Source organism: Psammomys obesus, unplaced genomic scaffold (genome assembly GCF_907164565.1).
Source record: "Psammomys obesus unplaced genomic scaffold, mPsaObe1.curated_primary_1811, whole genome shotgun sequence".
NCBI classification, from domain to species: domain Eukaryota; kingdom Metazoa; phylum Chordata; class Mammalia; order Rodentia; family Muridae; genus Psammomys; species Psammomys obesus.
Genome location: NW_026596162.1, coordinates 3,801,946 through 3,826,661, shown reverse-complemented (window position 1 = coordinate 3,826,661; position 24,716 = coordinate 3,801,946). Strand labels below are relative to the sequence as shown.

Here is a 24,716-nt window from a genome sequence, read left to right as displayed (position 1 = left end):
TATATTTTAAAAATGCTAGCTAAAAAATCTAAGGTAGTAAATAAACTTCACTGCTTTTTAAAAATTCTTATTTTACATGTGTGCCTGCGTGTCTGTCTGTGTACCACGGGTGTACAGTGCCCAAGGAGACCAGAAGAGGTGTGGGATCCTCCAGGACTGGAGTTCCAAACAGTTGTGAACTACTGTGTGGCTGCCGGCAATTGAATGCCGGTCCTCTGAAAGAGTGGGGTTCTTATCCACGGGGCCATCTCTCCAGCCCCCTCTGCAGATTTTCATATTGTGAAAAGGGGTAAGGGAGGTCTTTGCGCATACAGGCTGACTCTAAAAAAATGTGTCTTTCTCTTCTGTTTGCTTGTTTTAAAGAGGCCTTCCGTCACTCAGCAGTTAGAACTAAAGACTCTCAAAAGTTTCTGTCATCGTCCCTGGCAGCGCAAAACAAAAAGGAAATGTTTTTGTCATCATCTTCAGATCCTGCATGTTTTGAAGTGGATACTTCCATGAAATTTTAGAAAGTATGTCAGAGTTGGAAGCAGTAGATGTCAATGGTCCTCAGGATGCCTTCTGCTCAGACTCGCCCTTCTGTTTAGAAGCCAGCTCCATCACTTCAGCTTTGCCTCAGGTGCGCGCTCTGCATTAGTTAAGTCTAAGGAGATAACCCCGGCTGCTCTCATAGGAACTTTTTTTTCTTTTTCTTTTTTTTTTTTTTTTTATGAGGGATAGCAAAAGATCTTCAGTGGACACAGAAGGAAGGGGCGTGCAGGGACTGGTTGGTTTTCTTGGCCTGAGTGTACAAAAGGTGGAACAGTTTTGTAGATGCTGTGCTAAAACAGTTCCTCTTTGTTCATGAAGTTCCAGGCATGCAGCTAGGTAACATGGCTGCAAGTCAGTCACAGACTGAGAGCCCAAACAAGGACCTGCCTCCTACTCCACTGTGTTTATCTGGGGAGGAGCAGCTATCAGGCGGGACATTGACAGCCTCCATCCTACATCTTCATGAGAAGTACTAGTGCCCTTTCTCGTGAAAGAAGAGATCATGATGTCTCAGGATCCTCAAAGATGCTGAGTTTTGCAGCAGCTAGCAAGAGTATAGGAAGATAGTAGGAATGAGTTAAGCTGCACCACATTGGTTTGTTTCTTTTTAAATGGACAAATAATGAAAAATTCATGCAGCCCAGATAAACTGCAATTTAAAAGGCTATCTCTAGAAAATCTTCCAAAAAGATACTTTAGGAATTATCCATAATAGGAGAGTGAGATGGCTCAGCAAGCAAAAGCACTTGCCACCAAGCCTGATGATCTGACTTCAGTCTCCAGGCCTAGCCAGTAGAAGAGAACTGACTCCCTGCAAGCTGTGACTGTCACATCAGCACACACATGTCCACACTCATACACACAAAAATGACTAAATATAACTTCAAAAGAATTATCCATAAATTATTTATGAATTGAAAGAATCTATAAATTAAAAAGAACTATCAATATGGATAATTAATCCTTTTAATCCATAAATTAAAACATTTTACCACATGATGCATAATTTCTAATTGCATTAGAAACATTTTTGAGTGGAGGAAAGTTAAATTATTTTATGGAAGACAGTAGATAAATTATTCCATGGATGTGGTTTTATAGACTGGAAACATGGACTTGCTGATGGAGAAGTGGTCACACTGGCCAGGAGTGGTGGTACATAGCTGTAATCCTAACAGCCAGCATGTGGACTCAGGAGGATCTTAAATCCAAGGTCAATCTGGGCTACATAGCAAAGCCCTGTCTCAACACTTTTAAAGATTTATTTTATTGTTTATGTGTATGTGTCTGTTGCCAGTATAGCTACCCCACGGAGGCCAGAAAAGGGCAGCAGATGCCCTGGAACTGGAGTTATAAGCCGCTGTGCGCTGCCCAGTGTGGGTAGTAGGAACTGAACTTGGGTCCTCTGGAAGAGCAGCATGTGCTCTTAACCAGTTACTAACCATCTTCATAGTCCTTCAACTTTTTTTTAAAGGAAAAGAAAAGGGAAAAAAATGATTGTTTTTTTCAGTGTACTGGAAAGCTCACTTCTTAGGGGCTTTTTTAATATAATGTTTATATAATCTCTTAAAATTTCAGGATTTTAAAAAATTGTTTACTTTATGTGTGTGGCTCTCATGCCTGAATGTTTGTCTATGTACCACATGCATGCAATACCCACAGAGGCCAGAAGAGGGCTCCGTCTCAAAGAAAGGGACTGGAGAGATACCTCCACTGTTAAGAGGGCTGGTTGATCTTCTACAGGTCCTGGCGTCAATTCCTAGCATCCACATGGTGGCTCCTCACTGCTTGCAACACCAGTTTCAGAAAATCCAGGACCACCTGCTGGCCTTCACAGGCACTCAACGCTCATGTGATACACAGACATACATCTAGGCAAAACACCCATACACAGAAAGTTTAAAAGGAATAAAAATACAGGAGGAAACTAGAGCTCAGAATTATCAGGGAAATTCTGTGAGAGTCAGGATCCCAAGGGGCTGTGTGAGATAGAACCCGAGGGCACGTCAGTGGTCCTGTTTGGTTCTTAGTACTTTAAAGTCTGACTAGGAGAAATGGTTGGGGAACAAGCTGTTGTAAACTGTAGCCCAGGGTTTATTGTACAAGGGCAACTCTGAAACAGCATTATTGGATAGAGGTTGATAGCAGTAAGAAACTTTCTTTAAGACTCCATATATCATTTGGCTTTTTGAGAGATTTTTCACTCCGTTGCTGGTTGCCTGCTTCTACGTAGTAAGGCATCATTTAGATCCCTATACTAGATATACTATTTTTGATAAAACCAAGTGTTTTTTTTTCCTCAAAAAAACTTAGTCACTTTGCTATCTTATCTCTAATACTAATTCAATATTCCCTTTTATCTTATATAACATTAAGAATACTGGAGAACAAGGCTATGAGTGTTTATAAATTCTTTAGTGGAATCTGGTATTACCTTATTACTAGAATTCTTATCTTCAGTGTAAACAAAACAAAACAAAAATAACAATAATATGAAGCAAATTCCTACTCTAGTTCTGTTTCGACAAGATTTAATAAACGTTAAAGAATTACCTGAGCTGAGGCTGTCAAGGAGGCTCAGCAGGTAAAGGTGCGGCTACTAGAGCCTGGGAAGCTGAGGCCAGTTTCCCAAGGCCCAGGGAAAAAGCCAGATTTTCAGATGTAATCTCAGTACTCCCACTGCGAGAAGGGAGGCGGGAGACAGGCGAGATGCCCAGAAACTCACAGACTGGGTAACCCAGAGTACATAACCAGATAGAAATAGCAAGAGAGGCCCTTGCTCAAAAACAAAGTGGAAGAGGGAATCATCTTCCCAGAGTTGTCCTCTGACCTCCACACTCCCCATTGTATCTATATGCTTCTCCAAATTATAGTAATAGATAAAAAATAATTACCCAGGCTGGGCATGATTGTTCACATGTATAATCCCACACTTGAGAGCACGAGGTAGGACTATGACCATGACATAAAGGCTAGGGTCAACATGATAAGTTTCAGGAAAGTCATATTTAGTGAAACCAATTTTCTAGCCCCCCCCTTCCAATTAGCAGCAAGAGATATGAACATTCTTATATATCTCTGTGATCAGAGATATTATAATCTCACTTTTAAAAAAATACTGTCTTACTGTCCCTCAGAGAGAGCACACCAATCCATTGTCCACTACCAAATAGTCAATTCTGAAAACATACATACAAGTGTGTAAGCACACATCCTAAATGGATGTTATTTAAGAGTATCTAGGAATGTGTATGTATATAAATATATACATGCAATAACAATTAATTAAAAAAGAAGCCATGAATTTGAAAGAGATAAAAAAGTATATATGGAAATGTTTTAGAAGATAGGGAAGGGAGAAAGTTACATTATACTCTTAAAAAAATGTAAAGTAAAAAAGAAAAAAGAAATACTACATAACAGGCTACCTGTCATTTAATGTGACTCTCCTAAGAGTGACTTACAGGAAGTGGGAAAATGTACTGTGAAACAACAACAATGAAACTCTCCTTAAAAAACTAGCAAACTGTATACTCCGTTAGAAGAAGCTGAGGTTTTCTTGCAGTGTTAATAATGCTTTTTAAATTATTATACAGAATGAAATAGAGGACGTTAAAAGGGAAAATGAAACTATACACACTCTCTCTGAAGATATTTATAGCACACAGGACAGTTTGTTAGGTGGTAAGTATCCCTTTGCTGCAGTAGACAGAAAACTGTGTGTCTTATAATAACAACAATAATTCCCAGGTGCTGAGATAAGTGCTTTATACATGTCTTTACAGTAAACCGACAGGCAATCCTATGAAATAGGTGGGATTTTCTTTTTCTCAAGTAAGAGTGCTTTTTATTTCCATTAAGGATCTGATTTGGTCTAGGTTGTGTATCTTTCTTTTTTGAAAGAGCAAGCTTATTCAGCTCACTCTTTTTAATTATCTTATTTATACAGTATTCTGCCTGCATCTTTGCCTACACACCAGAAGAGGGCACCAGATCTCACTGTTAGATGGTAATGAGCCACCATGTGGTTGCTGGGAATTGAACTCAGGACCTTGGGAAGAACAGCCGGTACTCTTAACCTCTGAGCCATCTCTCCAGCCCTAGGCTGTGTATCTTTAATCCGCAAGATGACTCAAGTCATCTCAAACACTAGAACACTACATGTGGTGGTTTGAATGAAAATGGCCCCCAGAAGGTGGTAGCACATGGCTTTAATCCCAGCACTTGGGAGGCAGAGGCAGGGGAGTCTGTGAGTTTGAGGCCAGCCTGGCTTACAGAGTGAGTTCCAGGACAGCCAAGCCCTCACAAAGAAACTCTTTCTTGAAAGAACAAAAATAAAAAATTAAAAAAAAAAAAAAAAAAGGAATTCTCCTTTTGTTTCTTTAATAGATGGTCACATGTAGCCCAGGCTGGCCTTTAACTCCTCTCCTCTTAACACTAACTCCCAAGTGCTGGGATTACAGATGTGTGCGTCACCAGGCACTTTTATTTTATTCGCGTCTTTTAATTATGCGTTTTTGAATGTCTGTGTACATATGAGTGCGGATACACACGTGTGTGCCATGGCAGCAGGCAAGTGGGGGTTCTCTCCTTCCACCACGAAGGCCACAGACACTGACCTCAGCTTGTCAGGCTGGGTGCTAGGCGCCTGTGCCTGCTGAGCCATCTGTCAGCCTTGAGACCGAGTCGCAGGTAATTCAGTCCAGCCTAGAACTTGCTATGTAGGCAGGGCTGTCCTTGAACACCTCCTCCTCCTCCTGTTTCCACCTCGGAAGTAAGGATTGCAGGTGTACACCCCCTGTTCCAGTCTCTTTCTGCTGCTGTGATAAACCCCCCTGCCAAGGCCAGGCGTGGTGGCGAATTCCTTCAATCCAGTACTCAGAATGAAGAGGCAGGCAGATCTCTCTGTCTGTCTGTCTGTCTGTCTCTGTGTGTGTGTGTGTGTGTGTGTGTGTGTGTGTGTGTGTGCGCGCGCACACACACACACCTTATATAGCAGAGGTTGACTTTGGGTATCTTCCTCTATTGCTCTGCCCCTTAACTGGTTTAGACAGAGTTTTGCACTAAACTAATTAACTGACTGGCTAGACCAGCTGGCCAATGAGCTCTGGGAATCTATCTGCTTCTGCCCTTGGCACTGTAAACTTTTAAAAATTAGACACCTTTCTGTACTTGTAATTATGTTTTCCTATGCTTTTTTAAATCTTTTTTCAAAGAAAAATAGATGTTACTGTTTTGTGTGTTTTTGTCTGCGTGTATCTCTGTACAGCAGGTGACGTAGTGCCCTCTGAGGCCAGAGGAGAGTGTCAGATCTCCTGGGGCTGGGACTAGACATCTGTGCACGGTCACATGGGTGCTAGGCATCAGACCTAAGTCAAGCATGGCACACACCTGTAATCCTAGCACTTGGAGTTTAAGGCTGTCTTGAGTTAGTGAGATGCTAAAAAAGAAAAAGTTGTTTTGTTTGAAATAACATGTAATTATTAAAAGATATCAACATTTATATTTTAAATATAACTGTAACAGCTATCCCATAAGTTTCTGGTAACTCATCCTCTTTCTTTTTCTCATAAGATATCAACCTTGGTAATTACACAGAGAGCATGCAGAATCAACCAGCTAACACTGGGGTTACTTCCTTGAGACAATTTGAACCCATCTGCAAATTTCATTGGATAGAAGCGTTTAATGATGAAGTGACATTCCAAGACCTGAAGGAGGCCTTTTCTTACTCCGAGAAGCTACAGTTGCAAAGCCAGGCGTACAACGATACCGCAGATATCTGTGAAAAGCCAGATCTGCTTCAGGAGGACAGTCCAGCAGAAACTAGCATTTCTGAAAATAAAGACCAGCTTGTCCACGAGCATGTCAGGATGTCTCCTAGAGGGATGGCTCCTAACTACTACAGAGAAGAGGCTCAGCCATTCATGGAAAAGTCACTGGTGAGAAGCACCATGGTAGACCTCTCCGTCAACGTTCATCACCCCCAGAGACTTCAGAGTAAAGAAAATGTCTTCCGAGGTGGTGAAAGCATGTTTGTTAACGAGAACTGCCTGGCCCTGCTTGACCTGCGCGCTAACTGTAAAGCAGAGGAGGTAAGACTGACTGTTGCTGTCCTTAAAGCCCGTGGGGTGTTCAAGGATGTGGGGTGTTTGAATTGTCTGAAAACACGCATTCTGAGACTTTTCCAATAGCATTAACTCCTCTCAGATCAGTGCAAGGGACTTTGCTCCCATGGGCAGCTTAACCAACCAGATACAAAGTTTCCTAATAAATTCTGGCCATACTTAGAGATTAGCTGTACCAATTTTTTCCTCTAAGGACGATGACACACTGTCCTGAACGCCTTAATATTTCTATGGCACAATATCAACATGGTGCCTTAAGTATAACCTATCTTTATATTTTTTATTTTGTTGAGGTGCACTAAACCAGCTGGGACTCAAGAGCTGTACTTGAGGGAAAAGTTGAGAAAGAGGCATTGTACAGAGGTAGTTATTAAATTATATGATGAAACAAGCCAAAGATGTTTCTATTGTATTGGACTTCTTCAGACAAGCAAATATTTACACGCCTTAGGTTTCACTGTTTGGTATCCTAACATCAACTAGATAAAGTCTATGAATTCTCTAGACAACTACCACAAAGAAGACCTTAATCCACAGCAGTGTAAATAATCACCTTTTCAATGCAAGTTTCATAAGAAATGGTATTACTTGTCTCTGTGATTATGAGGTGTCCCCCCCCCCCATTTATTTGGAATTTAGATGGCAGTATTAGCTTAATCATGTTGATTTCTGGAAACCAGCATTTCAAAGATTCATCTGGGTTTCTTAGGATTGCTTATTCCTTTCCCATTGCATTTAATATTTATTTTCTCGGTAGTCAATAGGTACTTTTGAGAATCTATTGTGTACTGGGACAGGATATGTAATGGTTATATGACATTAAAAACAAACAAGCAAGAAAAACACATGGTTCTTGTCTTTATGGAAATAACATCCTACTAAGGGAGGTAGATATTAGCAAATAATCGAAAAATTCATGTACACTTGAATCTTAGAACTACACAGAGTGGGAAGGTTGCCTCTGCTTGAAGGTACTTCTCCAGGCAGGGAGTCTGGGGCGGTTTCCTTGAAGCAGTTTTTGTAGAGAGAGGTCCACCGAGCAACTGTGGAGTGGTAAACATCCCACTGACAAGTAGTGTCTGCGGACTCTCTGCACCTGTGTGGTCTGTGATACCTACCAGGACATCAAGGAAGCCCAGTGTCCAGGAAACACGTGCCACAGGGAGCAGGGGGCGTGGCAGACGTTGATGACAGGGTGGCAGGTGAGCTGTCAAGAGCAGTTAGTGGGACCTCGGGAACCTTGCTTAGATGACTGACTTTATCCCAGGGCAGTGGAAAGCCAATAAAAATGAAGGGGCTCAGCATCTCTAAATTGATAAGAGTACTACCCCTACAGATATTTTTTACAAGAGATTTAATGTCATATTCCTTTCATAATATACCATAATATACCATAATATACCATAATATACCATAATATACCATAATATACCATAATTCTGCAGTCTTCTGTTGCATACAGACTCCCACCAAACATGAATTGTGGGCGTAAGTCAATCATGAAGTACGTCTGCCATTCTAAGGTTCATAAGAATCAGCATGGGTGAAGTAATGGTCTGAACAGGATGTTATTAGAGATCTTTATTCAAAAGACCTTATAGTCCATAGGGTCATTATTACATTTGTTTAATTGATTTTTGAAATCAAAGAAAGCACTTTATAATGTGGCCAGAAAGTTTATATCCCAGAAGATGATGAGAATCCAATTATAATTTTTTTTGTTTAAGTAAATATGATACACATGTCTAGCTTATGCCTACTGCTTGTGTTCTGCCATGCTGTTTGGGAGTTATACTCAGAAGTCTATTCTTTCACATTTATTTTATTTATTGTAATTTACAGCCTGAAGTGTCTTCAAAAGAAATATTGAATTCTGGGGAGATTTCTGAGATGTCTGTTAGCAACCATGAGGAAGTCACAGAAGATGGTGTAGACAGCCTGGCCATGCTCTCCCCTTGGTCTCCACCCGGCATCTTCAAGAGCAGATCTCAGGACCACTACATGATGCCTGCTGAGGAGCTAGGCTTGGGAAGCTCAGAGCCTCTGGAAGAGGACATGGCTTTAAACGAAGCCTTGCAGAAGTTAAAACAGACTAATAAAAAACAGGAAATGCAGATCCAAGACCTCCACGGTAGGAACTCGAACTTAGAAAACAGGGTTAAAGAACTACAGACAAAGGTCAGCAAACAGCAGGTATTGGTTGACGTCATAAATAAACTAAAGGAGAACATTGAGCAGTTAATTGATGACAAATACAATGTGATCCTGGAGAAGAATGATATCAAGAAGAAATTTCAGGATCTGCAAGAGGTTTCGGCTAGCACCAAAAAGCACCTTCAGGAATCCAAGAAAGACAAGGAGACCCTCCAGCTCCAGGTTAAAAAGATCAAGGTCCATTACGTCCGTTTACAGGAAAGGTACATCACCGAGATACAGCAGAAAAACAGATCGGTCAGCCAGTGCCTGGAGATAGAGAAGACCTTAAGCAGGAAAGATGAAGAGCTCCAGAGGCTGCAGCGACACAAGGGAGAGCTGGAGAAGGCCACCAGTTCTGCTCTGGACTTGCTGAAGAGGGAGAAGGAGATCCGGGAACAAGAGTTCCTGTCTTTTCAGGAGGAATCTCAGAGGCGGGAAAGGGAAAACCTGAAAGAAAGGCGGAAATTGAAGTCAAGAGTTGAGAAGCTGGTCACTCAAGTGAAAAGCTTGCTGTTGACCTGTGAGAGTGAGAGGGCTAAAACTACAAAGCTCCAGCAGCAGGTCAATGAGCTGCAGCAGGAGAATGCAGAACTCCGGCAGCTGGTTGCAAGGGGGGAGCCGCAAACTTGCGCCCCTAACTTTGAGATAATTCAGTCAAAGGAGCAGCTGGAGGAAGTGATGGAGCCAGATGTCACCCAGGTACTGATGCGGATGCTGAGTGTCTAACACACTCCCCGAACTTTCAAGCAGTCTAGTGATGGACATTTAGGCTTGATAATAATCACATGTAGTGTTTGTTTGTTGAAAGAATTATTCTTAAAAGAGAGAAACAGAAAGGGAATGTATCACAGAGTTAGAGAAGTTTCTACTGTTGCTGGCCACTTAACCTTAAAGAACAATAATTCTTGGCTTCTTGTGATGATTTGGGTAGAGATGATAATTGACCTGGGAATTTTCTTGGTACCATGACCAATGTCTAAAAGAGTCTTTTGAAAGAGGATTTCTTTCTTTCTTTTCTGGGGAGGTGTGTTTGGTTGGTTGGTTTGGTTTGGTTTGGAAGAGGATTGTGGGTCATGTCTGATTTGTTTTAGCTGGCTGCCAGAGAATTTTTGAAGTGTGGTTCCAAATCTGATTTAGCAATAAACAAATAAAAGAGCTCTTTTACTTGCAAAGTAAAATCTATGCCATAGCATGTATTATTTGTAAAATTGTAAAGTATTGAAAACAGCATTAGAACCTTTAATCAACACATTTGGAGAAACTACATTTTTTTGTCATTCTAAAGCTTTTTTGTTTGTTTTAGCAAAGTACCTGAAAGCACACCCAAGAAGGGATAATTTTCACAAGTCAGGGCACATCTATTATATTTCTTCCTTCAAGTATATGAATCTTAACTAAGTTGAATCAAATCTATCTTGGTTGGCTTATTTGTTTGTGACAGGATCTTGCCATGCAGCCCAGGCTGACCTGAAACTATGTGGTTAAGGCTGGCCTTGAACTCAAGATGCTAATGCCTGAGAACCCTGAGTGTTAGATTCACGGGTTATAAGCCACTGTGCTGCCCAGGGAAAGTAAGATCTTGTTCAGAAAAAAAGCTGATCTGGTGGCAGCTATGGGGGTGCATGCGCGTGGACAACTTGCTGAAGCAAGCAAGCCAGTTTGAGCTGGACAACTGGGCAAGTCTATTTTTCTTTAGAGATTATTATTTGGTTGGTTGGTTGGGCTTGCTATGTAGACCTGGCTGGCCTCCGATTTCTGGTGGTTTTCCTGTCTCTGCTTTCCAAGTAGGACATGACAGGCATGTGCCACTGCCCAGCTGTGTGTGTGTGTGTTTGTGTGTTTTTTCAATGTTGCCTTGAAGGTATCATGGAATCATTTTCTTTTTCTTTTTTTTTTTTTTCTATGCAAGAGGTTTATTAGGTGGGTATGGAGGGAAGGGGGAACAGGACATGATGGGGAGAGAGAGAGAGAGAGAGAAAAGGGGAGGGGGCACGGAGAAAGAGAGAGTAAAAGAAGCAAAAGAAGCAAGAGCGGAATCATTTTCATAATCATTAGCAGTGTTATTTGAAAGTAAATCTAGTTTTGGGATTTTTCTTTTTTTTTTTTTTGGAAAATACTGTTGTTTTCTTAGTTTAAAAAAATCAAAATCAAAACACTAAAAAAGCTGTCTAAAGATTACCTAGATTAGTGATCCTCAAACTCAGACAAGTGCAACATGGCCTGAAGGAGCTGATGACACGCAGACTGGCTGAGCACGCAGTTGCAGTGATACCCCAAGAGGAATAAAATGGTGCTATTCCAGGGGCCTCCTTTTCAAAGCAGCTGACTTTAGCAGAAGTCTTAGTCCTCCCAACCACGGTATCTTTCCAGATGGTTTGACTATAGAGGTTAAAAACGATGTAGATTTTTTTTTTTCTCTTAGTTTTCTTGTTAAGAAGTCAAATTCTCGCTTGGCAGTGGTAGCACACACCTTTAATCCCAGCACTTGGGAGGCAGAGGCAGATGGAACTCTGTGAGTTCCAGGCCAGCCTGGTCTATAGAGCGAGTTCCAGGACAGCCTGGGATACACAAAGAAACCCCATCTGGAGGATTAGGAGGGAGGGGAAGAAGAAGTAAAGTTCTTGGTCTAATCTTGACCAAAGGATTTCTTTAACATCTCCAAATTTTTGCTATTCTAGGTCTGTTCTCTCAAAATATGGTCGGAGAGCATATTATAGTAATATTAAGATTGGTGACTGGTGTGGTGTAGCTATTTCTTCTTCTGCCTTCCATCTCTGTGTCTTCTTTGGTGCTTCCAATAGAGTAATTCTGAAGCAGAGCATCAGCGCTGCTGTGATGAGGACCCCAGGAAGTATTTACTGTTCACAGTGGAAAACAAGTGGTTATGATGACAATTACTGGTTATGATGACCCTGGGCTTTAGATCTGTATCCGATACCCCTTCCTTCTCCCTCCCTTCTTCCCAACATAACTTACTCCCTTCCTCTCTCCCATCCTTTTGTTTGTTTTTTGTTGTTGGTTTGTTTTGTTTTGGGGGAGACAGGGTTTTATGATATGACCTAGTCTGGCTTCGGGCTTGTGGTAATCTTCCTGTTTTAGATGAATCCATGCTTGGATTACAGGTGTAAGCCGCCATGCCTTGCCTGGTGGCACCTTTTATAGTAAGACACAAGCCACTTAAGGAATAAGGTTGTTTGGGAACTGGCAAGAGGGCTTCCTGGGTAAAAGCACTTGCCTTGGAGATTGAGAAGCTGAGGTAAGTCCCTGGAATCCACATGGTGGAAGCACAGATCTGACCTCCAGAAGTCGTCTGTGACCTCCACATGTACTGCACACACGAAATGAAATGTAATAAATAATAAGGATATTTTTATGTATTCAACAGATGAAAAGTATTTTTAAAAGGAACAATCACTTTGAAAAGTGGCTCAGACTCTGGAACTCACGTAGTAATACTATATATGTCTGTAACTGAGCTAACAGCGTGGAAGAAAAGGCATTACTGTTGCTGGGTGTAATGCACACGCTTATGACCTCAGACATTTGGGGTCTGAAGCAAAATGATCCCAAATTTGAAGCCAGCCTTGGCAACACTGTCTTACGATTGTAAAGAATGGGCAGGGGCAGATAATTAGTGGAGAATTTGCTCTGCATGTGGGAATACCGATTCTGATATCCTTTCTCAAAAGACATTATTGTTTTTCCCATTGTTACTTCACAAGTATATGATATTTTAGAAGCTCTGTGACATGTGGTAAAGAAATTGACTCCTGGCTGACAGGATGTGTACTAGTCACTGTTTTTTGCTGTGAAAGAGACACCATGACCATGACGAAGGCAGCTCTTATAAAAGAAAACATTTGATTGGGGACTTAGAGTTCCAGAGGTTAGCTCTGTTAGCATCATGGCAGAGAGCATGTCTGTACAAGGGCAGGCACTGAAGCGCCTTCATGATCTGTAGGCAGAGAGGGAGAGACTCTGGGCCTGACAGGAGCTTTGGAAACTTCACAGCCTACCACTCTCAGTGACACACTTCCTCCAGCAAAGCCACACCTACTATCACAAGGCCATGCCTTCTAATCCTTCTAATCCTCTCAAAGAGCTCCACTCCCACCACTGGATGTGTGGATCAAAGATGAAAATCCTTTCCAACTATAGAGTTAAAATTAGTCAAAAATGAGCCAAGGCACTTACTTAAGAACCTGAGTCTGATCCCCAGTACCACCACCACTCCTCACCCCTCCACCCAAAACGGCAAAAATTAGAAAACTTCTCCTTTGGTAGTGTTTTTATTTTTAAAAATACAGTTTTAATAAAAGGTCTGTTTATGTTTAGACATAATGGATTGTTAGACAACTGAATTAGTAAACAAATACTCTAAAATACACTGTTACAATTTCTAATGTGAAAAATACGGACTCAGGTTTGTTTTTTTTTTTTTTTTTTTTTTTTTTGTTTTTTTTTTTTTGTATTAAAGTATGCCCTGTTTTTCTCGAGAAAATTTAAGAATATAAAGGGATCCCAAGGAAAAACACTTCAGAACCATTGCTCAGAGCTTTTAAGCATAGTGTTTTACCAGCATTTTATTTAAAAGCTAACGTGCTCCTTTGGCTTCATTGTGATAAATCTGAATTGTGTACATGTAGGATACAAAGGGGACACATTCTAATTTGTTCCTGAATTGCTCATCTTGTAAAGAAAACCTGCAACTTCAACCTATGAAGAGAACTTCTCCACTGGCCTCTAGAATTCACAGTCTTTTGGCCCTGACAATAGGACTTCTCACATGTCAGGTAAAAAAAAAAAAAAATCATTTCCTTCAGTTGGAGTGAACTGAGAGAGGCTGTGAAAGGTCACAGAATTAAGTTACAGAAGAAAAGACAGAGCCAGACCGCCACCCATGCAGCCCTCCTCTGCTCCCCATGCTCTGTACTGTTTATCTTCAACATCTGGTACTAACAGGTGCATATAGTCAGATGGAAAGATAAAGTGATAAAGAATAAAAATACTAAGTAGCCATCTTCTTCTTTCCAGAGTCTTATATTCTGGGTCAGTCCTCCCTCAGTGATTGTTCACATTAATGAGTTGTTTGCTTGATTAAAAAATAGTTTGGGACAGGCAACTGTACACATGAGCAGAATGAAAAATGAAGTTTTGGAGAGGTAGCTCAGGGTTGAGCTACCGTCCCACAGGACAAATGTTCAATTCCCAGCATCTACAGGGAGGCTCAGAACCCCCTATAATCTCAGTTTCCAGGGGAGCTAACTGGCCTCTGTAGGCATCAGACCTACATGCAGGCAAAACACCTATCTATCCATTAAATAAATAAATAAGTAAATAAGATTTATTTTTATGTATATAGTGTTCTGTCTGCACACCAGAAGAGGGCACCAGATCTCACTGTAGATGGTTGGGAGCCACCATGTGGTTGCTGGGAATTGAACTTTGGACCTCTGGAAGAGCAGCCAGTGCTCTTAACCACTGAGTCATCTCTCCAGCCCTAAATAAATAATTTTAAAACAAAGTATCAATGAGTTCAAATCCTGGCCTCACATGCCTTGGCTGTATGACTTGTCCAAGTAACATAATGTTTCTCAGCCAGTTTCCTTAAATAGGGAACCATAAGTGCTTCTGTCCTGGGCAGCAACTGCATTCAACAAAAATGATGTGAAAGAGTGTGTACTTGCTAGATTTTCAAATTAGCCATTTTTTTCTGTTGTACACTTCTTCCACTGTAAGCACACTTATCTGAACTCAAATTTGAGGGCATAGCTTGCCGTGCTTTGGGTTTTTTTTCCTTTGTTTCGTTTGTTTGTTTGTTTGTAGACAGGGTTTCTCTGTGTAGCCCCAACTGTCCTGGAACCACACTGTAGATGAGGCTGGCTTTAGAACTCAAGAGATCTCAGCCTCTGCCTGCCAATATCTGGGATTAAAGGCATGTGCCACCACTGCCAGGCATTGCCATGTTTTTAACATAAGACAAAAACCTTCGTCTCATCCAGCTAACGGTTGTTGAACATTAGTATTCGTTGAGTGTCAGATAGCGTGCTAAGTCTGTGGTGTGCAGATCATAGATCACAAAGCTATGGCCCACAAACACAAAACTGTTTTTAAAGGTTCCAATCAAATGTGGTACAGACCTTTCTTGGTTACCAGCTTTTTCATCCCATCCTTCCAACAGTTGCTCATGTACAGTAATTTCGTAGATGTCTGACTGTTCTTCCGACAGAGGTACCAATTTATTTAAGGTTTGGATATGTAGACAGGCCAGGCTAAGGGTTGATAATATGTATGAATGTAAGCGTGCATTTTTCTTAGGTGAGCATTAGCAGTACATTCCCCACTCTTAACAGCCGTGCATGAGCACGTGTGAATTTCCAAGCAGGCTTTCATATTAACGCATAGTGAGATGATGAAGAACATTTGAAGGATGGGAGTCAATATGATTTATCTCATTTGGCCCCTTATGTCTGAAAGGAGGTTTCCCTTCATTTTAGCTTCAACGAAAATCAATCTAGTTTCTCAAACCATCCTTATCCTTAGGATCTCAACATTCCTGATGCTGAACACTGCCAAGAGAGTAAGAGAGCTAATGATGTAATGCTGCAAAAATTGAAGGACTTTCAGAATAAAAAGAAAGATTTAGATAAAGAGGTACTGTGTTTTTTCTTCTAAAACCCAATTCAGTCTAGAGGGAAGTAGCTTGTAACACCACAGAACAGCTGCTCCCAGCATTGTGGATTTGTTTAAGATGTGCTTGGGGACCAGACCAGCCTCTTAGAATTAAATACAATATTCAACATTTGACTTATTTACAACTTGAATCTGCACTGGAAAATTTTATTCACCAGGGTGATGAGATGGCTCAGTAGCTAGGGACACATACCACCATGCCCAGGGACCTGAATTTGACCCCTGGGACCCCACATGTAGGAGGAAAGAACAAACTTTCATAAGTTTTCCCCTGACTGACTGCCACATACATAGCCACAAAGCATATACACAAACATGAAAGTACATAAGTATAATAAATTTTTTTTTAATTTCTACATTTTTTTTTCATTTTTAAATGGCATTACTGGTTTCTAAAGAAGAGATTTTTTTTTTCACACTTCTTATAGTGGCTTCAAACCTTGTCACTTGGACACATTTAAAATCAAACCCTTTATTTCTTCATTGGGAAAAAGGGTTGGAACAGAGGCACTTAGAGTATCTTCACTGCAAAAAAAAAAAAAATTAAATTTAATTGTATTTATTAATGTGTGTTGGGGGGGTCACACATGGGCCACAGCGCATGCGTGAAGAGCAGAAGCCAGTTTTCAGGAGTTGGTTCTCTCCTTCTTCTACGAACTCCAGGGACGGAATGGGATTCAGCACCCGACTGCACTCCTAACTAAGTTGTCTTACACCATAAGGCAGCCCGGGGGAAGCAGCCAGGGAAAGGCACAGGGGGGGTGCATCAGAAGGGAAGAGGTTCCCATGTGCCCTGGAGGGGGCACAGAGTTTCTGCATCATTTCCCCAGCACTGAACAGTGGTCACAGGCCCAAGGGCTATCTTCCAGGGAAGGTCAATAATGACTTGTCCATAGAGAATTTTTATTTGGGGAATCACATACCACGTTCCATCCCACCAGAAAGCAGGCAAGCATTCAGTGTAAACAACGCGCTATGAGTAGCGGGGTTCGGCCCATTGAGTCGTTCATAGCAGGTGCCATCGAAACCTCAGACAGTGCGGGGTGCTGGGTGACTTGCTAGCTGCTCTTGCTCAGCACAGCAGTCTTAGGCCCACTGTGGGAAGTCTTCTCATACTGGGAAGTGCTTGAAGTAATTACATCACTTCGGCATTAAAGATTAGACTTTGCATGGTTGGGTAACTTTATCAAAAATGTTCTAGTAGGCAATTTTCTTTCTTTCCCTCTAAAATATGAAATGCTTTCTTCCTAGCTATTGAAACATAAAAACAGAATTGCAACTCTTAAAGAGTTAATTGCTAATGAAAAAGCACTTCAAGATCACACTGTTGAGGTGAGTTTAGCACGTTATGCTTTGTCTCCAACCTGTAAGTACAGATATTTATGTTCTCTTGACAAATTCACTGAAGTCCTTCTAGCTCTAAGTTCTGTACTTTTTTTTTCCCTCCCAGTTTTTCAAGACGATGTCTCTCCGTGTAGCCCTAGCTGTCCTGGAACTTACTCAGTAGACCAAGCTGGTCTTGAACTCAAAGAGATTTGCCTGCTGCTGCTTCCCAAGTGCTGGGATTAAGGGCATGCACTGCTACCTCCCCAAAAGTTTGTACTTCTTTGAATCCAGCCTCATATCACTTAATCCTCTCTTTGAGTCTTAAAAAGAAAATACGTGTAAGAGTGTGTTTTGCCTGCAAGTATGTGCAGCACATTTATGCCATTTATGCAGTGTTTGAGGAGTCCAGACTGGGGCATCAGATCCCATGGAACTGGAATTACAGACTTTGTGTGGACCCCATGTGGGGCTGGGAACTGAACCTGGGTCTTCTGTAAGATCAGCAAATGCTCTTAACTACTGAGCCATCTCTCGAGACCTCTCTCTCTGCTTCTCAAGTTAAAATAATACTGTGAAATGATAGCAGTGGTTAAGTACTGAAATGTGTACAAACATGTTTAATCTCAGGTCACAGATTTTGATGCAGAAGAAGCCAGGAATGCCAGAGAAGCTCCTATGTTATTGGCAGTCAAACTGGATAAATACCACAACCTAAATGAGGAGCTTGATTTCTTGGTAAGATAGACCAATGACTTATGGTCCTTTTTATACCCAGTATCATCCATTAAATTTTAATAAGTTATCAACCTCCGAAGTATTGCTCATTAAAATATTCACACTGGTGCTATGGCAGCATTACCAATAAAGTATGGAAGTGTTTTTATGTTTTAAAATTCTATATATCAGGCTGGAGAAATGGGCTCAATTGCTTAAGCTGCAATTCCAGAGGACCCAGGTTCAATTCCCAGCACCTGCAAGGTAGCTCACAATTGTCTGTATGTAAATCCAGTTCCATGAAATCCAATGTTTTCTTGCCTCTCCAGATACCAGGCATGCAAGCAGTATACAGACACATATGCAGACAAAACCCATACACAAAATATGGATAAAATAAATTTTAAAGATGATTATAAAAATGTAAATATTGCTTAATTTGATTTGTTTTTAGACTAGTAAGATTTATGTCTTTCAAAATGCAGAAACCAAAAGATAAACATGCTTTTATTTTCCCCAATTCTAAGGATCAAATCCAAGGCTTTCCTCATGCCAGACAAACATGCCAACACTGGCTGTATCCCTCCTTTTATTTTTATTTTTTGAAATGTTATTTATATGTGTATATGTACATCCATGCAGGTGCTTTCAGAGGCCAGAAAGGGGTGCCAGCTCACCTGGAGCTGGAGTTACAGTTGATAATGAGGTAGTTCATGTTGGTGCTTGAGAACCAAAGTGCTGGGCCATCTCTCCAGCCCACTGTCTGTCTGTTGGTCTGTCTATTTTGAGAGAGGATTGTACTGTCTAGTTCAAGGCAGCCTTCGTCTCACAATGCCTCACTTCAGCTCCTGAAGTTCTGGGCTTACAGATACAGACCACACACAGCTCTACAAAATATGTACCGCTTTTCACTGTGGATAAGGCACACTTGATTTTTTGTGTATCTACTATAGTAGCTGCCTTCAATAACAATGATTGGAAATAACTCTGTTTACCTCAGGTGGTACAAATGAGAACACAGGAAAATAGAAGAAAATGAAAACCTGATTTTAGTGTTTAGATAGCTACAGAGAACAAAATAAAAATTTGAGTTGGTAGGGCATATTTTTTCTCTGTTCCATACTATATTTTAATATACATATACAGTGTGTATTAATCAAATGTCTTTCTTCTTACCATAACTTTGTGTTTGGAGTTTTGGCCACTTCCGTTCTGATTATTTACAGGCTATGCCTCCTGTTGCTGTGAACACTGGATCTTATTCCTACGATCTGTGTTTTGATACCTGTTACCCAGCCTCCTGCTACCCCGTCTTCTCCCCTAGCCCTCCCACCCTCTACAGAGCACTACTGTACACATTCACTTCGACTGTCTAAAGGTGTCTGTCTATGAACCAGAACACACAGTGCTTATCTTCCTGGGCTTATTTATTTCATTGACTATAATCTCCTCCAGTTCCAGTCATTTAGCTGCATATATATATATATATATATATATATATATATATATATATGTGATAGTCAAAGATTTTTTAAAGAGATGGAAATCTGCACTGTCCTAATTTTACCACTCTAGATTTTGTGTATGTTATATTATTACACTGTGCCACAAATACAATTAAAATAATACTAGAAATCCCTATAGGTCTCGCCATAATGAAAAAGTGTGATGTGGTCTCTGATATAGCACAGAAGTCTACCCTTGCATATTCCCAATTAACTTAAAAGCAGAATTATGCACTGTATTTATTACATAGCCATTCATCCTCGAAAGAGAAGAAAAGTGGGGATACATGCCGATAGTCCCAGAATTCTGGAGGCTGGGGAAAGAGGGTTTCAAGTTCAAGACTAACTTAGGCTATATATTGAATTCAAGGCCAGCCTGGTCAACTTAGGGAGACCCTGCCTCGAAATTTTAAAAAATAATAATATAATAAATATAAAATAAAATAGCCTGGAAGTAGAGTTGATCTATCCCGCTCTAGGCCCTGGGTTCTGTTCCCATCTCTGGAATGAAGAGAGGAGGAAGGAGAGGAAGGGAATGTTGCAGCTCCTCCAGCACATGGCTTTCCCACTGCTTCCTGGGGTCTTTCTCTACAGGAACATAACTGTTGCAGAAAATAAAGGCTATCAGGCTAATCACATTATTAGCCTTAAAATTATTATGGCCGTATTATCTAACCCACTATCACAATAAAAGGCACAGACATCTCATAGAGTTTAGAACAGCCTTATTTCACATGGGCATGGCAGATATTAACCCTCTAAACTATCCTTATCACTTCTAAGCCCTGATCCCAGGCCATCTGCTTTGATCATTCCTATCTGGGCTACCTCCCATCCATAATCCCAAAATACTTGCTAATGTTTTTCATTTGAGCTAATTTCCTCCATCTATGCTGCTTGGTTATGTGCTTCTCTACCCTAACCCATGGCAGCATCTTCTTCCTTCTTCCTCTTCCTGTAACCGTCTCCTTCCCATGATCCTTCTGACCCCCAAGCCTCGAACCTTACCCACACCTAACACCTTCTGCCCTGACCAAGTGTAGGCCTTTTAATCACCCAAACAAAGATAATTGGGGAACATTCCTTCTCATTACTTGGAAAAGGAGAGAGTTCAACATTAATAACAATGTCGATGGCAGGTAACCAGATCTCAAGGCACTGAAATCAGTATTTGAATACACAGCACCAGACCAACCCCCGACAATTGCCCTTTTCTGCCTAAATAAAAAGGCCATCTTTATAACAGAATATACAATAAGCACAATTATGAAAAAATTGTAAAGACCAACAGGCAAGATTTACATATCTAAAGTCCATTCTAAAGATATTTGGCAACTTTGAAGAAAATACTATCCTATCTTGGGGAATCTAAAGTTTTGTATCCAAATTATTTTTATTATAACTTTATTATAACCTTAAAACATCTATCTAGACCTTAACACATCTTTTTAATTCTCTAAGCAACTAAACTTAAGTATAAAACTATAACTATCTGGTCTTCAACCCATCAGAGACTTGAGAAGGAATAAAATTAATTACCTGAGTAAACAGAAGTGCAGGTTAGCAGCTTTCAAAAAATAAAAAATGATAGAGACAGTTCGCTCCCTAGACAGCCACACAAAACTCTATAATGTTGGAGCATCATCTTCAGCCTTTTGGCCTAGTATATTTAACAGATGTATTTGTGAAACAGGAACTATTAAGGACTTGCTTACCCTGTTTTGGCAGAATTCAGCAGTCGACTTGGCCTGCATCCAAGTTTGCTCATTTTAGGCAGAATTCAGTCTGTGATAGAAACAAGGGCATTTTCTTTGCCCAGTGGCCTAGTACAATAGGCACCTAAGAGCCCAGAGAAAGATATTTAGATATATACAACCTTGTTTTGATTTCAACCAACGTGATAATGATTGTATGTCCAATGATAATGGTAATATATAGACCTAAGTAAAAGAGAGACTGCTAAATTAAATGTATTTACATGACTTCAAACTACAGAACAAACCAGGTAACTTATGTTGCTGATCCCGCTACATGGGAATAGCTCTGAGACTGGCTGAGACATAAATATCTATGCACAGCCAATAATTATTGTTGGCTACAGAAGCCCTGTGACTTATTATTGCCATCTCATGTTGCAACAAGTAAGTCCTGTCCATCAATCCTTGGAATTTAGTTGTTGCTAAAGTGTATCAGCAGGCCCTTTGCCCTTTCCAGAAATAGCTGACAAACATCTTTGCAGCCAGAGAGCTCTGAACTCCAGCCGCTACTAACAGCTGAGCTAATAGCTACCAATCTATTTTATACCTGGAAGAGCACTTTTTCTTTCTTCCTTTCTCTTGCCTATAACTTAGCATTGTATCTCTTGGGCCTTTTTTAAAAAGATTTATTTATTTATTATGTGTACAGTGTTCTGTCTGCCTGTACACCTGCACACCAGAAGAGGGTACCAGATGTCTTTATAGATGGTCATGAGCCATCATGAGTTCAAACTCAGGACCTCTGAAAGAGCAGCCAGTGCTCTCAACCTCTGAGCCATCTCTCCAGCCCCGTATCTCTCTGCCTTCTCCTCACCTCTCCCTTAAACTTTTCTAGAGAGGGCTTGGAAAATCGTGATCACCATTGAACACATTGCAAACAGATCCATGACAACAACCAGAACAAAGCCACGAAGGATCCAAGTACCCTCTGCCGTGGTGTCTTGGAGAGAGACCATAGCAGTCTCTCTTTTTCAATCTAGGAAGTTAATGTCATTCCCCAACTCAGTCTAGAAGACTGCCCTCCCAGTTCCGCCTCTCACCCACCAAGTCTCCGAATCCCTTGCTGTTCAGTGAGAGTTGAGCTGCAGGCAGCAGCTAGGCACAGCACCTGTGAACTGTCCTAGCCTGTGGGCTCATGTGTGTTAAGTTACAATATGTGCCTTTCGAACCATGCAAGATTGGGGGGGAGAAAAACATCCAAGGTATAAAAACTTAGACTCAGATTTCTCTTATTTCTTTTTCTTCTATCTATCTATCTATCTATGTATCTATCTATCTATCTATGTATCTATCTATCTATCTATCTATCTTAGGTAAGTTGAAAAGAAAGAAGGGGGATATAGAAATATCTTCAGGAACAATAAGACCAGTGTGGGCCTTTTAATCAGCCAATCAGAGATAATTAGGGAACATTCCTTCTCATCACATGGCTACAGGAGATAGTTCAACTATAATATCAATGCCTGTGGCAGGTCAGTAACCAGATCTCAAGGCACCAAAACCAGCATTTGAATACACAGCACCAGACCAACCCCTAACACATAACTATAAAGTGTGAGAAGACTGAAAATCACTTTTGCACTACTAGTTAGTAGGTACCTTTCTATAGTTTTTCTTCTATAATTGCTTTGAAAATTAACTTTCAAAAAAAAGTGTTAATAAGCTTTCCTAATGACTCTAAGTACCATTCTCAGAAAAAAAGTAAGTTTTTATTTAAAACTTTTATTACATTTGATTGATTGTATGTGTGTGCGCATGCATGCATGTATGTGTGTGTGTAACCATATTGTCATGCAAAGTGTCATTGGGGATAGAGACATATATCAGGAGTTGCTTTTCCCTTTCCACATGGGTCTGTGGGATAGACCTCAGATCATCAGCTATGGCTACAGGTGCCTTTACCCACTAAGCCATCTTGCCAACCTGTATAATTTTTAATTTTCAATAGCACTTTTGCAAAGGATGGATGATATGCTGGACCCTGACGTACATTAAGCTGAACCTCAGAAATGAGCATCATTGCATGGGCGGGTATGTCTCAGACCTGCCATGCATCGTCACACACACCCCTTTAACTCAGACTCAAACATGCCTCTGCATGGGTTACCTGCATGATGGGGAGTAATGAATTTGCATGTGATTATTGCTTGTAGGTACTAGCAGGTGCCTGGTTATGTACAAAGCTGTTTCATACTAGAAAATAACACAATTGATTAGTTGATTATAATTCCTGCTCGTATGTTCTATATGCAATCTATCCCCAGATCTGGCATCTACGTCACATCTCGCTTTAGCAGAACTCACTTTCAGAGAACACTAGAATTAAAATATAGCTTGTTGTTTTCATTTTTTTTACCCCTGTTTCGTGGTGGTTTCCAGGTTACATTTCCACTGATGTTTCTCTATAGATCACAAAGCTGGGAGGCCTTCTGGAGAGCAAAGAAGACCACTACAGCAAACTCATTGAGGAGAATGACAAGTACCGGAGACATGTAGGCAGCCTAATAAATAAGGTACAAGTTTTCTAATAGAAAAAAAAAATGAAAGAAAGAAAGAAAGAAATGACTTCAAAAAATGATGTCAGGATAGGGATCTGGCTCTGTGCCCTGGGTTTGGTCTTCAGCCTAAAAACCAAACCAAACAGCAACAATAAAACTAAACAAAAATGTGGCATCAAAACTAATAGAACTCCAGCACTAAAGTGATCTGAGCTTTGCTAAGCCTCTTTAGACTGTTCCCTTTAACTGGCAATGCATATAAATGGCCCTTTAGCTGGAGAGCTGGAAAGTGTCCAAAACATTGCTCCTGGCATCTTAAAGTCTTAATTTCCCTACTTTACCTTCAAGTTAATTAAGTATCTTGCCAACTTAGTGTTGTACTTTTTTTTGTTTGTTTTCCTTTTTGTCTTTTGATACAGTGTCACCATAATATGTAAGCCCAGTCTGGCCTTGAAATGTCAATTTTTACTGTCTGAGCTTCCCAAGTGCTGAAACTGCAGACATGAGCCAAGTTTGTAGTTTATTCAAAGAAACAAACAAAGACTGCATTAACTTTAACCAAACAGGCTATAATCCTTACCCTGGGTTGTTGTGTGGGAGACAGATGGATTTTAGTGCACTCACTGGAGCTATCCAGTTTCTGGGACTCACATTTCCAGCCTGAAGAGTGAGCCTGACTCTGTTGTTACTCATATTCCTGACATCCAAATGGAAAAAGGATGTTTTGTCTGCTGTAGAATTTTCATTTATGGTAGTCAAATAATTAAACTTCAACTTGTAAAGATTCTTAAAAAGGAAAAAAAATAGATGCAAATACTTGTATTTATTAAAAAAAATATTTATTTTCCCAAGGTAACGTCATATGAAGAAATTATAAAATGTGCTGACCAAAGACTTGAGATATCCCATTCTCAAATTGCACAGTAAGTTAATAAAACTAATTTTTGTGAGTATTTACTGATGTTTTGTTTTATTCTCTGGCTTGTAAGATCTTTTTCTCTGACTCTTAGAAATAGGAAAAGAAGGGTATGTGTCATTTAGGACGGCCTGAAAGTATGTCCCAGGACCTGGTTCGGGATGAGCTGCTTTATTACGTCTTTCTTCTGGGGACTCACTGAGTAAGAGCTCAGCCTGGTGTCTGGCGGACTGCTGACTTGCCTTCTACTGTCTTCAAGAGTTTACAGCTTTTCTGAGAATTTTGGTGTACAAACCAATTTCTCTAAAAGGCACCACCAGTTTATATTTAATCCAAAAGAAAGAATCTCAGGCAATTTGGGGCTTCTGGTCTTGGGTTTCCTTCCTTCCTTCCTTCCTTCCTTCCTTCCTTCCTTCCTTCCTTCCTTCCTCCTTTCTCTCTTTCTCTTCTTT

General features: G+C 40.6%; 1 protein-coding gene across 1 annotated transcript in view; it reads left to right on the top strand.

Moving 5' to 3' along the window:
- Positions 1-24,716, top strand: part of Cage1 (cancer antigen 1) — a 34,114-nt gene that overhangs the window by 4,296 nt on the left and 5,102 nt on the right. Inside the window, 11 exon segments of the mRNA XM_055595067.1 lie at positions 364-492; positions 495-619; positions 4,128-4,215; positions 6,106-6,626; positions 8,502-9,554; positions 13,502-13,648; positions 15,399-15,509; positions 16,800-16,880; positions 17,502-17,609; positions 23,259-23,363; positions 24,201-24,271. Of these exon segments, the coding sequence (XP_055451042.1) occupies positions 364-492; positions 495-619; positions 4,128-4,215; positions 6,106-6,626; positions 8,502-9,554; positions 13,502-13,648; positions 15,399-15,509; positions 16,800-16,880; positions 17,502-17,609; positions 23,259-23,363; positions 24,201-24,271 (2,539 nt within the window).